Source organism: Panulirus ornatus, chromosome 64, assembly GCF_036320965.1.
Source record: "Panulirus ornatus isolate Po-2019 chromosome 64, ASM3632096v1, whole genome shotgun sequence".
In the NCBI taxonomy this organism is placed as follows: domain Eukaryota; kingdom Metazoa; phylum Arthropoda; class Malacostraca; order Decapoda; family Palinuridae; genus Panulirus; species Panulirus ornatus.
Genome location: NC_092287.1, coordinates 26,157,832 through 26,171,557, shown reverse-complemented (window position 1 = coordinate 26,171,557; position 13,726 = coordinate 26,157,832). Strand labels below are relative to the sequence as shown.

At 45.1% G+C, this 13,726-nt stretch overlaps 1 protein-coding gene across 4 annotated transcripts in view; it reads right to left on the bottom strand.

Moving 5' to 3' along the window:
- The window catches only part of LOC139746107 (uncharacterized), a 131,595-nt gene that overhangs the window by 107,850 nt on the left and 10,019 nt on the right, over positions 1 to 13,726 (bottom strand). For 3 of the 4 annotated variants that reach the window (XM_071656946.1, XM_071656944.1, XM_071656947.1), the window contains exon 2: positions 132 to 233. In XM_071656946.1, coding sequence (XP_071513047.1) covers positions 132 to 233 — 102 coding nt within the window. Of the gene's footprint in view, positions 1 to 131; positions 234 to 3,972; positions 4,427 to 13,726 lie in introns of those variants that run through there. The other variant, XM_071656945.1, reaches the window with a different exon arrangement.

The following is a 13,726-nucleotide window of genomic DNA, read 5'->3' as shown; positions in this document are numbered from 1 at the left end:
AATAACCTACAACACATTTCACACATGAGGAACACAAAATGACACGTTGACCGTGGGAGTGAGGGTTATTAACAACACAGGAACTGCCTGAAGGGGCGGGAGGGCGCGGGGAAGGTGTGCCGGTAACATACCTGCGTGTGTAGGGCGTGGTGGAGACGCAGGGGGTCGTGGAGGGAGACGCCCTGGGTCAAACCCAGCAGGCCCGCGCGCACGAACCCTCCACCGCCGTCCATCTGTAGAGAAGACAACAACTGCCTCAGATCAACCAATGCCACAACATGTACTGGGGTACGTCCCTTCCAGGGGGAGTCTACCAGCCTCATGCAGGGGGTGTAGGAGGGCCGGGGAGACCCGGGGCTTATCTAGGGAGTCTACCAGCCTGATGCAGGGGGTGTAGGAACGCTTGGGAGACCTGGAGATTGTCAGACATGGTAACCTTAACTTTAACAATACCTATAACCTAACTTAACCTACGTGACTATGGGTGAGTGAGCCCACAGTGTTCAACACAGTCACGATCGACTGTGCGTCGGCAGCGGTGGTTCCTCCAAGTGGAATACCCACTGTCGTGTGAGGAGGGACGAGGCAGGCGACACCCGCTCCAACAGTGGCCAACACAACAGCTGTGTAGCACAACGCTACACGGGACGTCTCTCCGACGGTAGAGGGACTGTCTGAGTCGGATGATGGAGGGAGTACATCAGGTAGTGAAGTGACTACAAAGGAGTCCACCGGAGTGGAGGGAGCGTCGGGGATGGTGGAGTGTGTGTGTGTGTGTGTGTGTGTGTGTGTGTGTGTAGGACAGTGGTGGGAGTGTGTGTAATATAAACCTTAGCCCAGGACATTAGTGATAGATAAGGGAACGGCGAGAGTCAGCAGTTTTAACGACTTGTGTTACGTTCGAGGCAGGATGAAGCCTCACAGCGGAGACCACCCTGAATATGAACACAACATTCATCATGAGTGTTATACACTCACTACACTACTCACCATGAGTTAAGCGCTTCATTTTTCACTTCATCACCGAACTAGGTGACAATCTAAACAGAACTTGGTGTGGAGTAGGGCACTCCAACCACCATACGACCTCCTGACACAACGAGTTAATTTTCTTTCCCCCAAGCTCGCTCACCCTCACGTTTCCCGACTTACCATAGCAGACAAGTCACAGATAACGACGCCTTATGCTCTCGGCACCAACACCATTTTTACAAAGCCCTGCCACATGCTGTCACGGGTCAGTCTCTCGGGCAGGTCTCCACCTGGGCCTGACGTTCCGTCTCCAGCTTCCCGGAGGACAGTAGTCCTCTGTGCACCATCTGGTTGACGTAAAAACTTATCTTTGATAAAGGACGATTTCCTTTATAGCCTGCGAACACGACTATAAACAATTACATGCGTGGGATCATGGAGGGAGTGTGTGGGATACTAGAACTGTGTTATACTAGAAGTGTGTGGGACACTGCGATAAGTGTGTTATACTAGAAGTGCGTGGGACAGTGGAGGGAGTGTACACAGGATGTGTGTGGGATGGACGTCAAGATCGAGAGACTTCGCATGACTGTATTTGACTGGTGCAACTATTATCTTCGGGAAGCAATCATCCACTGCGCAGGTGGGTACTGTAAGGTGCAGCGCCGCACAGCACGCTAGCCCATATCATACCAAAACAGCCACACCCGGCTCTGCCAACCCGTGTATCGCACAACGCTAATAATGCCACTGGAGAAAAAAAAACTACAAATAAATCTACCACCGTAGAGAAAACTCCACTAATATAACCACCACTGAAGAAACAAAAAATACACTAATAAATACACCACTGAAAAAAAAAAATACCAGACAAAAAAAAAAAAAAACACTAATAAACCCACCTCTGAAATAAAAAATCCACACCCCGGGGAAAAACTCGAAGTCCTGCCCACACTAACCCCACCACACAAACCCCACAAGTGTGGCTTTGGCAATGACACACACACACACACACACACACACACACACACACTATCAACCCTTAAGGACATGACTCGCACCTCACAACACTACACATACCGGGAAATCATATCCGAGTGAGTATAGTCGAAACAGAATGGAACTGGAGAGGGAAAAAATCGTTAATTAGTTATGCAAAGAGAAACATATTTTGTTCCATCAGTAATACAATTAAGGTATAATGGAGTTATATAATATCATCTATTCAAAATAAAGTACACACACACATACTGTATATACATAAAGTCGATATCAGTCACATAACCTGTGAATTACCATCAATTTGTAACTGCAGTCTAGTAAAGCCTTCCCATGCATAAACCTGCGATAAATATTGTATTAATGTCTGAACTTAAGACAGACGGTATGACTGACTGAGTGTGATGGCGTAAATAACCTTAACTCATGAGGGTCAGATCAAGGGGCTGTGCCATCTTTACCTAACAGCTCAACCGCGGTGCTTGGAAGGGGGAATCAATTCTCATCAATCTCTAGATGTTATCACCAGGGGTGGCTGGGGGTTAACATCAAGACATTAAACCCCGTGGAAATAACCTTCCCCTCCATAATGATCCACAACATTCCCATACACGACAGGATATGACCCAGTGGCCTGTGGCTGTTTCATTCTTCCTTCGTACTCCTTAATAAAGAAAGACAGTCGAACAAGGGTGGCTTGAGGTCACCACACAGTAGGTCGGGGAAAAATTTAACAATCCCGCCCGCCCCCTGCCCCACACGGACACCTTGCCACGCCTGACATGACAGAAGTGTATTACCGTCCTTCTTTCGTGACATATGACATTCGTGGACAAAGATCCTCATCCAGTAACACCAAGACATTAAATGAATAAACTTATAAAATTATAAACGACGAAAAAAAATGAAAATAGGTGTGAAGACAAATGGTAAACTAAATTAAGGAGATATGCATACTGCACTTAGGGTGAACACATCTAGTCTAGCCAAGGCATAATTTGCTGAAGCTTAGGGAGAGAAAGAGCAGCACTCCTGATACGAGAAGTCGCTTATATTACAGGAAATCTTACTAGTGTAAACCACACTGTAGTGCACAATTCAGAGTATGCTTGTTACTGTATATTGCACCTAGGTCCCTCATATTACATAATAAGAGTATATTTATCACTACATTCACACTGTATCCTACGCCCAGCTCCCTTACATTACATACCACACACAGTACACGTTTTTATACTGGTTACTGTATCCTACATCCAGCAACCTCACGTTACATAATACAGGGTATACCTCACACTACGCACGAGCTATGGGTTTCCGGTAATACAGCATACACAGTATACTCATCACTGTCGACAAATCTGTACCAGCGGCAGATATACGTAATCCACATATGTGCCAGCCAACTGACACCACTGTTGGCAGGCTGGTCGGTGCTGTCAACCGACTAAGCTATCAGCCAGCCGCATGCCATACAGAATCATATCCTGTGATATGTACATAAATTCTCTCCCTTTCAAAACATCGACGAATATTGACTATACAATAATCATTAACGTGTAAACTGTTTTTAATCTATCACCACATATTTCTTTATATTCATGCAATTAACAATCATATTTGTAATATACATATACATATATATATATATATATATATATATATATATATATATATATATATATATACATATATCAGCCAACACATAGTTATCACATGCAACACATTAAATAAATCCTGTAAAAAAATTACTACTACTTACTAATAACTTCTTAAATCCCATTTAAAAAATATAATGTAAGATACAAAATTTCAACCAGGAATGTAATTAAACTAAGCACGACGGTATGACCCCCTGAGCAAGACGGCACTGACACTTGAACACGACAGTGCAGTGCCTAGAGCACAACGGCACGACCCTTAAGCCCGACAGTACGACTCTTTGAGGACGACGGTACGACCCTGAGTATGGTGCCCTCACCGCCCGGGCTTTGAACTCACCTTAACTGTCTTTTGAACGAGGGCGGGCAGGCGGGCACACGACCACCGTTAACATGACTCCTGCTGCACCAGACCAGGGAAGACTTAAGGCGGCGTCACACACTAGCACTTAACTGCGTCATGTTCTTGCACCAATATTCCAAAAGACTGTCATTTTTCTGAGGGCGCCTCGTCACACACACCCACATATATGCATATAAGAATCAGAGCTTCTGTCATACCCAGTTCTACTGTCAACACAGACACTTTCCTCCTCAATGTTTTCTTGCTGCTATATAAATCACCACTTTCCTCCTCAATGTTTTCTTGCTGCTATATAAATCACCACTATGGCTCCACAGGCGGCGTTGATGTCTCAAATTCGCTATAGGAAATTCACCGGACAAGCGTGTCCACAGAGGAGCAAGAAACATAAAACTCATTTTGAAACTCTAAATATCACCAGGCGGCCGGCTCCATGCGCTCCTAACGTAAACAAACACACCAGCTGTTTTTAAGCATATGAACATCAATAAAAAAATATTTCCAATTAAGAAATTTATCAGAAATGTGATAATTAATATATAAAAATCAATCATAGCTACTTAACAAGGCTCGATATTTTATTATACACAACTATCCTCATTGCTGAGTATGGATCTTGATTTGACCAATCGGGGGGGGGGGGGGGGGGGCAGAAATGATGTGTTTCGTCTTGACCGATACGCTTTGGGAAGGATGAAATTCCTAGAAAAAAAGACAAAAAGAAAATAAGGGAGACGCTGCCTTCAGGCAACCTCCAAGGCATCTGATGCCATAACAAAAGCATGTTCCAAGAGCATAACACCAGCAGCTAAAGCTAAAATGACTGCAAATACCACAACACGTGCACCTAAGGCCAAAACAAAAGCTAAGACCATAATAAAACCTGTATCTGTGGTCAACAACAAAAAAAGCTAAGATCATATCTGACTCGCGAAGATCATAACACGTTATTTAAGTTCAAAACAAAAGCTAAGATAATCATATGTGTGTATCTATGGCCAAAAACATAAAAGTTAAGATGCTAACATCTGTATTTATGGCCCAAACAAAAGCTAAGACCATAGCATCCGTAACTAAGAGCAAAGCGAAAGCTAAGACCACAGCACCCGTATGGGAAGGCCACAAACTCGGACCATAACACGTGCCCTCAAGCTCCGACACACACACACACACACACACACACATGCACTTGATGGGAAACGTCGTGGACTCCCGTGGTTCCTGGCCACCGTGAGGCGCATTCAACTCATGATCCTTTTTACGTTACAAGAGCTTCTGTGAAAACCCATACAATGTATCTAACGTGACAACAGTAAGTTATACGTTCATGCAAATTTATGCAAAACAAACTGTTTTAAAAAGACTATTGATATTGCCTCCTCCCACCCCCCTTCACCACACACACACACACACACACACCAATCTTCCCTAAATACTTGGGAAGATATCGATCAGAATTATTCATTATTTCGAGTTATATGACGAGTCAACAGTAAAGGTCATACGCCGAGGTGATGCTAATCAAAAATTTGTCACCTTTAAAATTATATTCATCATTACTCTCACAAGGAGATCTAATATTACCATCAAATCTTATCGTTTCCCTAAACCAAGATCTTACCATTACCCTTAAAATCTATCGTTACCCTCAGATAAAATTTATTTTTACCCTAGGATCTATTGTTAACCTCAGGTAAAATATATTTTTACCCTAGGATCTATTGTTAACCTCAGATAAAATCTATTTTTACCCTAAGATCTACTGTTACCCTCAGATAAAATCTATTTTTACCTTAAGATCTATTGTTAACCTCAAATGAAATCTATTTTTACCCTAAGATCTACTGTTACCCTCAGATAAAATCTATTTTTACCCTAAGATCTATTGTTAACCTCAGATGAAATCTATCAACACCCAGATAAGATTCTGTTACCCTTTGACAAGAGCTACTGTTACCCTTAGATAAGATCTATTATTACCCTGAAATAGAATATATCATCACCCTAAATGGTAACATCTATTATTACCCTCTGATAAGATCTATTGTTATCCTAAGATCTCTCATTACCCCTTTCTTTTAAGACCAATTACTGTAATACCCTCAAATTAGAGTCAAAATAATAACCTCCAATATAAAATACGTAACTCACCAGACTTGACGTAAATAATTCCTACCTTTCTATAAAGATTTCTTCTACGTATACAATGTGAAATATACTTAAAAAAAAAAAAATTGTTAGTCCAGAAGAATCTTCAAGGCTCCAAGACCATTCTCTCCATATATGTAAATCGTGCGTTCAAGTACAGCAGTCTGGGAATACAGTGTATAAACAGTGATGACAAACATTGACATACATTCCTAATGAGGTTTCTCATTCATGTAAATTGCCATGAGGAGTGTTCAGGAACTAGAGGATATATATATATATATATATATATATATATATATATATATATATATATATATATATATATATATATATAATATATATATATATATATATATATATATATATATATATATATATATATATATATATATATATATATAAACTATCCCTGGGGATAGGGTAGAAAGAATACTTCCCACGTATTCCCTGCGTGTCGTAGAAGGCGACTAAAAGGGAAGGGAGCGGGGGGGCTGGAAATCCTCCCCTCTCGTTTTTATTTTTTAATTTTCCAAAAGAAGGAACAGAGAAGGTGGCCAGGTGAGGATATTCCCTCAAAGGCCCAGTCCTCTGTTCTTAGCGCTACCTCGCTATCGCGGGAAATGGCGAATACTATGAAAGAAAAAGAAAGATATATATAAAATGTATATCTTGTGTATTGCGAAATACCTCGATGACTGCAAATCCTCTGCCATTCACTGCAAAATCTCCGTCTTATGTTGCAAAACTGCTTGCTGTAAATTAGCAGACGCATGACGTAAATCGGAGAACTGTCTGTACTGTGTTGTAAAATTCCTGCCGGATATTGCAAAAATGTCTACCGTACATTGCGTAATGCCTCCCGGGAATTCTACAAGTAGGATGCAAATTGCAAAATGACTGATGCATATTGCTAAATGTCTATAGCATGTTGCAATGCGACTGTTGCATATTGCAAATTGTCTGCCGCATCTTGCAAAACGACAGCGATACATTGCAAAATATCTGTATCACATTGCAAAAGGTCTGCCGAATGTTGCAAAATATCTTCAATATATTGCGAAATGTCTGCGGTGTATTACAAAATGTCTGCTGTACATTGCAAAACGTCTGCTAAATATTGCAAAAAGTCGTCTACGTATATTGCAAACTGTCTACCGTATGTTGCAAACTGTCTACCATATATTGCAAACTGTCTACCGTATTTTGCAAACTGTCTACCGTGTGTTGAAAACTGTCTACCGTATGTTGCAAACTGTCTACTGTATTTTGCAAAGTAAAATTTTTCCCCCGTGCACGCAGCCATAAATCCACAATCACTCTTGTCCAATAATTAACACATCACCATCTCTGGCTTACTTTTAATAAGCATAATCCTACCAAATCCCCATTCGACGTTTCATTAATCCCCAGAGTACGCGTGGTAATCCCAAGATAACACAACACACCACCAGTAATCCTACCCAGGGAAATCCGCAAGATGGATTTTCAGTAATCCGTAAACTGCGAGTTCAAAAAAGTACGTCTGATAATTCTAGGATTACATCACTGCCCAGCTGACGGTCAATAATTCCAAGACCGCTAAGGGGATTACTTTGGTAAATCCATGAACTTAATGATGGTACAATGTATAGTGAACGCTTTACAGGACAGGATTTTGTCGAGTGCAATGATAATATCGACCTTAGAAACTGTTCTAAGGTCAGAATCTTTTGGGTACGGCAAAACTGACCATGACCCTCATGGGTCCTCCTGCAGGTCAAAGGTCCAAACCCCATAACACTGAGGGTCAGGACCGTCGAGCCTAAGGGTCCGTCTGTTCCCCATGTTCATGGGTCTGCGTTCCGTTCCTCCGTTCCCCTCCACCATCACCGAAGACGCTGGAAACACGACTTGCGTCGCCATTCTACAAGTCCTCCCCACCCCACTACAAGCTAGGGTCGAGTTGTAGGCCACGACAAGTGAGCCCCGTCCCGGGAACTACAAGCTGGGGGTCGTCACAAGCCACAAGAGCAGCGTGTCAAGCCATCACAAGCCAGATCAGCCGCCAGCTACCTTAACAAGCCACGGCTCGTCGCCCCAAAGCGATCACAAGCCAGGTTCCTTTACGAGCTACAACAAGCCCTGTCCGTCCGTCCGTCTGTCTCACAAGCCACAATAACAACAACCTTCCTCCCCCCCAGGGGTGAGGCCACAACCGGAAGGCCTGGGAGCAACAGCTACTGCAGACACACTTACCAGTATACGAGACCTTTAACTAGACCCAGTTCACCCCCAGGTCGTCTTGATCCGTCCAGGGCGTGACTGGGCACATGTCCTCCCTTAACCCCACACCCCCCCCCCCTACATGGGGGAATCTCCTCCTTGAGAGGATTACAGGAGCCACTGTCCCCCTTCCCCATGCCCTGCTTAGCTTACTCTACAGTACACAACATGGCTCGACACTCGACCCAGCCTATGGGTCGAGTGTCGATCCTAGCCTATGGGGGCGGGTCGACAAATTGTGTACGTGCCTTAGTGTGTGTGTGTGTGTATATATATATATATATATATATATATGGAAGTAAGGGGAGTGGGGGAGGAATGGGATGTATTTAGGGAATCAGTGATGGATTGCGCAAAAGATGCTTGTGGCATGAGAAGAGTGGGAGGTGGGCTGTTTAGAAAGGGTAGTGAGTGGTGGGATGAAGAAGTAAGAGTATTAGTGAAAGAGAAGAGAGAGGCATTTGGACGATTTTTGCAGGGAAAAAATGCAATTGAGTGGGAGAAGTATAAAAGAAAGAGACAGGAGGTCAAGAGAAAGGTGCAAGAGGTGAAAAAAAGGGCAAATGAGAGTTGGGGTGAGAGACTATCAGTAAATTTTAGGGAGAATAAAAAGATGTTCTGGAAGGAGGTAAATAGGGTGCGTAAGACAAGGGAGCAAATGGGAACTTCAGTGAAGGGCGCAAATGGGGAGGTGATAACAAGTAGCGGTGAGGTGAGAAGGAGATGGAATGAGTATTTTGAAGGTTTGTTGAATGTGTCTGATGACAGAGTGGCAGATATAGGGTGTTTTGGTCGAGGTGGTGTGCAAAGTGAGAGGGTTAGGGAAAATGATTTGGTAAACAGAGAAGAGGTAGTAAAAGCTTTGCGGAAGATGAAAGCCGGCAAGGCAGCAGGTTTGGATGGTATTGCAGTGGAATTTATTAAAAAAGGGGGTGACTGTATTGTTGACTGGTTGGTAAGGTTATTTAATGTATGTATGACTCATGGTGAGGTGCCTGAGGATTGGCGGAATGCGTGCATAGTGCCATTGTACAAAGGCAAAGGGGATAAGAGTGAGTGCTCAAATTACAGAGGTATAAGTTTGTTGAGTATTCCTGGTAAATTATATGGGAGGGTATTGATCGAGAGGGTGAAGGCATGTACAGAGCATCAGATTGGGGAAGAGCAGTGCGGTTTCAGAAGTGGTAGAGGATGTGTGGATCAGGTGTTTGCTTTGAAGAATGTATGTGAGAAATACTTAGAAAAGCAAATGGATTTGTATGTAGCATTTATGGATCTGGAGAAGGCATATGATAGAGTTGATAGAGATGCTCTGTGGAAGGTATTAAGAATATATGGTGTGGGAGGCAAGTTGTTAGAAGCAGTGAAAAGTTTTTATCGAGGATGTAAGGCATGTGTACGTGTAGGAAGAGAGGAAAGTGATTGGTTCTCAGTGAATGTAGGTTTGCGGCAGGGGTGTGTGATGTCTCCATGGTTGTTTAATTTGTTTATGGATGGGGTTGTAAGGGAGGTAAATGCAAGAGTCCTGGAAAGAGGGGCAAGTATGAAGTCTGTTGGGGATGAGAGAGCTTGGGAAGTGAGTCAGTTGTTGTTCGCTGATGATACAGCGCTGGTGGCTGATTCATGTGAGAAACTGCAGAAGCTGGTGACTGAGTTTGGTAAAGTGTGTGGAAGAAGAAAGTTGAGAGTAAATGTGAATAAGAGCAAGGTTATTAGGTACAGTAGGGGTGAGGGTCAAGTCAATTGGGAGGTGAGTTTGAATGGAGAAAAACTGGAGGAAGTGAAGTGTTTTAGATATCTGGGAGTGGATCTGTCAGCGGATGGAACCATGGAAGCGGAAGTGGATCATAGGGTGGGGGAGGGGGCGAAAATTTTGGGAGCCTTGAAAAATGTGTGGAAGTCGAGAACATTATCTCGGAAAGCGAAAATGGGTATGTTTGAGGGAATAGTGGTTCCAACAATGTTGTATGGTTGCGAGGCGTGGGCTATGGATAGAGATGTGCGCAGGAGGATGGATGTGCTGGAAATGAGATGTTTGAGGACAATGTGTGGTGTGAGGTGGTTTGATCGAGTAAGTAACGTAAGGGTAAGAGAGATGTGTGGAAATAAAAAGAGCGTGGTTGAGAGAGCAGAAGAGGGTGTTTTGAAATGGTTTGGGCACATGGAGAGAATGAGTGAGGAGAGATTGACCAAGAGGATATATGTGTCGGAGGTGGAGGGAACGAGGAGAAGAGGGAGACCAAATTGGAGGTGGAAAGATGGAGTGAAAAAGATTTTGTGTGATCGGGGCCTGAACATGCAGGAGGGTGAAAGGAGGGCAAGGAATAGAGTGAATTGGAGTCATGTGGTATACAGGGGTTGACGTGCTGTCAGTGGATTGAATCAAGGCATGTGAAGCGTCTGGGGTAAACCATGGAAAGCTGTGTAGGTATGTATATTTGCGTGTGTGGACGTGTGTATGTACATGTGTATGGGGGGGGGGGGTTGGGCCATTTCTTTCGTCTGTTTCCTTGCGCTACCTCGCAAACGCGGGAGACAGCGACAAAGTATAAAAAAAAAAAAAAAAAAAAAAAAATATATATATATATATATATATATATATATATATATATATATATATATATATATATATAGCGTTGATGGGATTTTAATGAGGGCTTCAGATGCTGTCTCGAGTGGTTTAAAGAATCGCAAGGACAATGGCCTGGGGCACTTATACCTCCCTCCCCCCTGGGCAATGTGTACTGCTGGTGAGGTAAACTAACTGCTGTGTATACTGAGGGCTGTTTTGTCTACCTGGTCTGTGGGGTTCACTCCTACAGTCGTATGGATGACATACTACAGACGTCTGGATGACATGCCAGAGTCGTATGGATGACATACTACAGTCGTCTGGATGAGACACACAGACACTTAAGTCGTCTGGATGAGTCACACAGGAGTGACCTGGTTGAGCGGGAGGGCTGGTGGCGTGCTTGCGTGACCAGTGAGTTATATTTAACTGCTCTGCTTGATGCAGGCAGAGCGGGCCGTCCCGCACACCCCACCCCCGCCCTGTCATGAATCGCTAATGTGGAATAATTAGTCAAGTGAAGATTAAATCCTTCTGATATATATATATATATTTTTTCATACATATTCGCGCCACTTCACGCGTTAGCGAGGTAGCGTTAAGAACAGAGGACCAAGCCTAAGAGGGAAAATCCTCACTTGGCCCCCCTCTCTGTTCCTTCCTTTCTCTTTCATTTAAGTCGACACATGCAGAGAGGATCCTCCAGCGACTTGCAGTCTCTCTCTCTCTCTCTCTCTCTCTCTCTCTCTCTCTCTCTCTCTCTCTCTCTCTCTCTCTCTCCTTCTCAGATACGTGGCGAGTAACGACACTGTCTGACGGAGGACCTTGCGTGCTTCTGTGTGTGTGTGTGTGTGTGTGTGTGTGTGTGTGTGTGTGTGTGTGTGTGTGCCTCAGTGATGATGCCCGTCGTTATCACAGCCTCCCTCAGGCCCCTAAGATCACCTGGGCTGCTTCTTCAAGACTGATAACCGCACAGAAGCACTAGCCCTATGTAGAGATAGGTCTACTCTCCGTCTACGTCCAGGTAGTTCGTTCACACGTCTTCACCGTGTGCTGCAGACATGGGAGAGATGACTAAGAATTACCACAGGGGCGCCCAGGATTCGAACCCTGGCCCTGACGCGTGGATGATAAGGAGTTACCATAGGGGCGCCCAGGATTCGAACCCTGGCCCTGACGCGTGGCAGGCCCATACAATCAAGGAGACCTTCATTAAGGTAATCATTATCTTTCGTGTCATTATCCCCCCCCCCCCTCGGCCGAACCTCACTCAAACCTGCGTTGTTTTCATTTTCCCTCTCGACTGAGTCATTATCCAAGTGACGCGTTATCCACAACCATTCCTGGAGACTCGCTCTTTTCCAGGGACGTAGCCGGTTCCAGGCATAACCCCCCCCCCCCCCTCGCTCCTCTCCCTCCGTCCCTGGGAACCTCGCATCCGACTGACCGATAAATCCACATCCGGAAGCCCTCGTCTTCCCCAGCAGGAGCCGCCCAACGCGACCGAAGAATTCCCAAGAATTCTCTCTCTCTCTCTCTCTCTCTCTCTCTCTCTCTCTCTCTCTCTCTCTCTCTCTCTCTCTCTCTCTCTCTCTCTCGCTCTCTCTCTCTCTCTCCGGAGTGGCGAAGAAAAAAAAAAACTACTGTTGTTTAATCTGAACTTAACGAGAAAAATCAAGTTTGGGGTAACTGCAGGTCACAATTGACGGTGTTGTGGCGTATGTACGCTGGATTCGCCAGGTGTGTGTGTGTGTGTGTGTGTGTGTGTGTGTAGGACCACTATCCTCAGACGGACGGGCCCATCCACTTGAGACAGAGTACGGTGGATAGGCAGACCCCTTGTGACTGACCTAGCCACGACCCGTGGGTTGATCAAGACATGCCAGCGTGACGCGCTCGCCCGGTCGTCTCTCCTCACCAGTGAGGCGTCTCCAATCCCTCCCTCCCTCCCTCCATCGTCTAAATCATCTCCTGCTCCTCCTCCCTTGAGCGAGATATCCCCCCCTCCCCAGGGTACGAGGGGGTACGATACGACCCATCAAGCACGTGCGTACGACCCCCTCCGGAACGGACACACGAGGGTCGTCGTCCCGTCGTGCTCTATGGGGTCGTACCGTCGTGAGCTCCCCCAGGTCCCACACGAATAACCCCCCACCCCTTCCCCCTACTTAACGAACTTACCCTCGTCCCACGGGTGATGTCATCAGCACCCCAGGGTAAGAAATCCTTAAGTAACACTACCAGGCCATCGTCCTTAAGGTAGGCGACTGTGTGTACCCTGATGGTAATACTAATAACAATAACAATATCAACAACCATTACCTCAAATAGTTTAATACTCCGGCCCTGTCGTTACTGACACCATACACGTTCAACGCACCTCGACCCAGTGCTACTGGTCGCACGCTCAACGATCCTCGACCCAGTGCTACTGGTCGCACGCTCAACGCACCTCGACCCAGTGCTACTGGTCGCACGCTCAACGATCCTCGACCCAGTGCTACTGGTCGCACGCTCAACGCACCTCGACCCAGTGCTACTGGTCGCACGCTCAACGCACCTCGACCCAGTACACTACTGGTCGCCTGGTGGATAGCCGTTGGATTACATACCCGCCCAGATTGCTCCTCTTAAACCAGAGCGTCCGGGCAATTACCTTACCTGCGACAGTAAATTTACTGTTGGCATTAGAATTCGACAGCCATGCAAGTCGATACCGGAACGGGAACGGAACCGCCGCTTCAC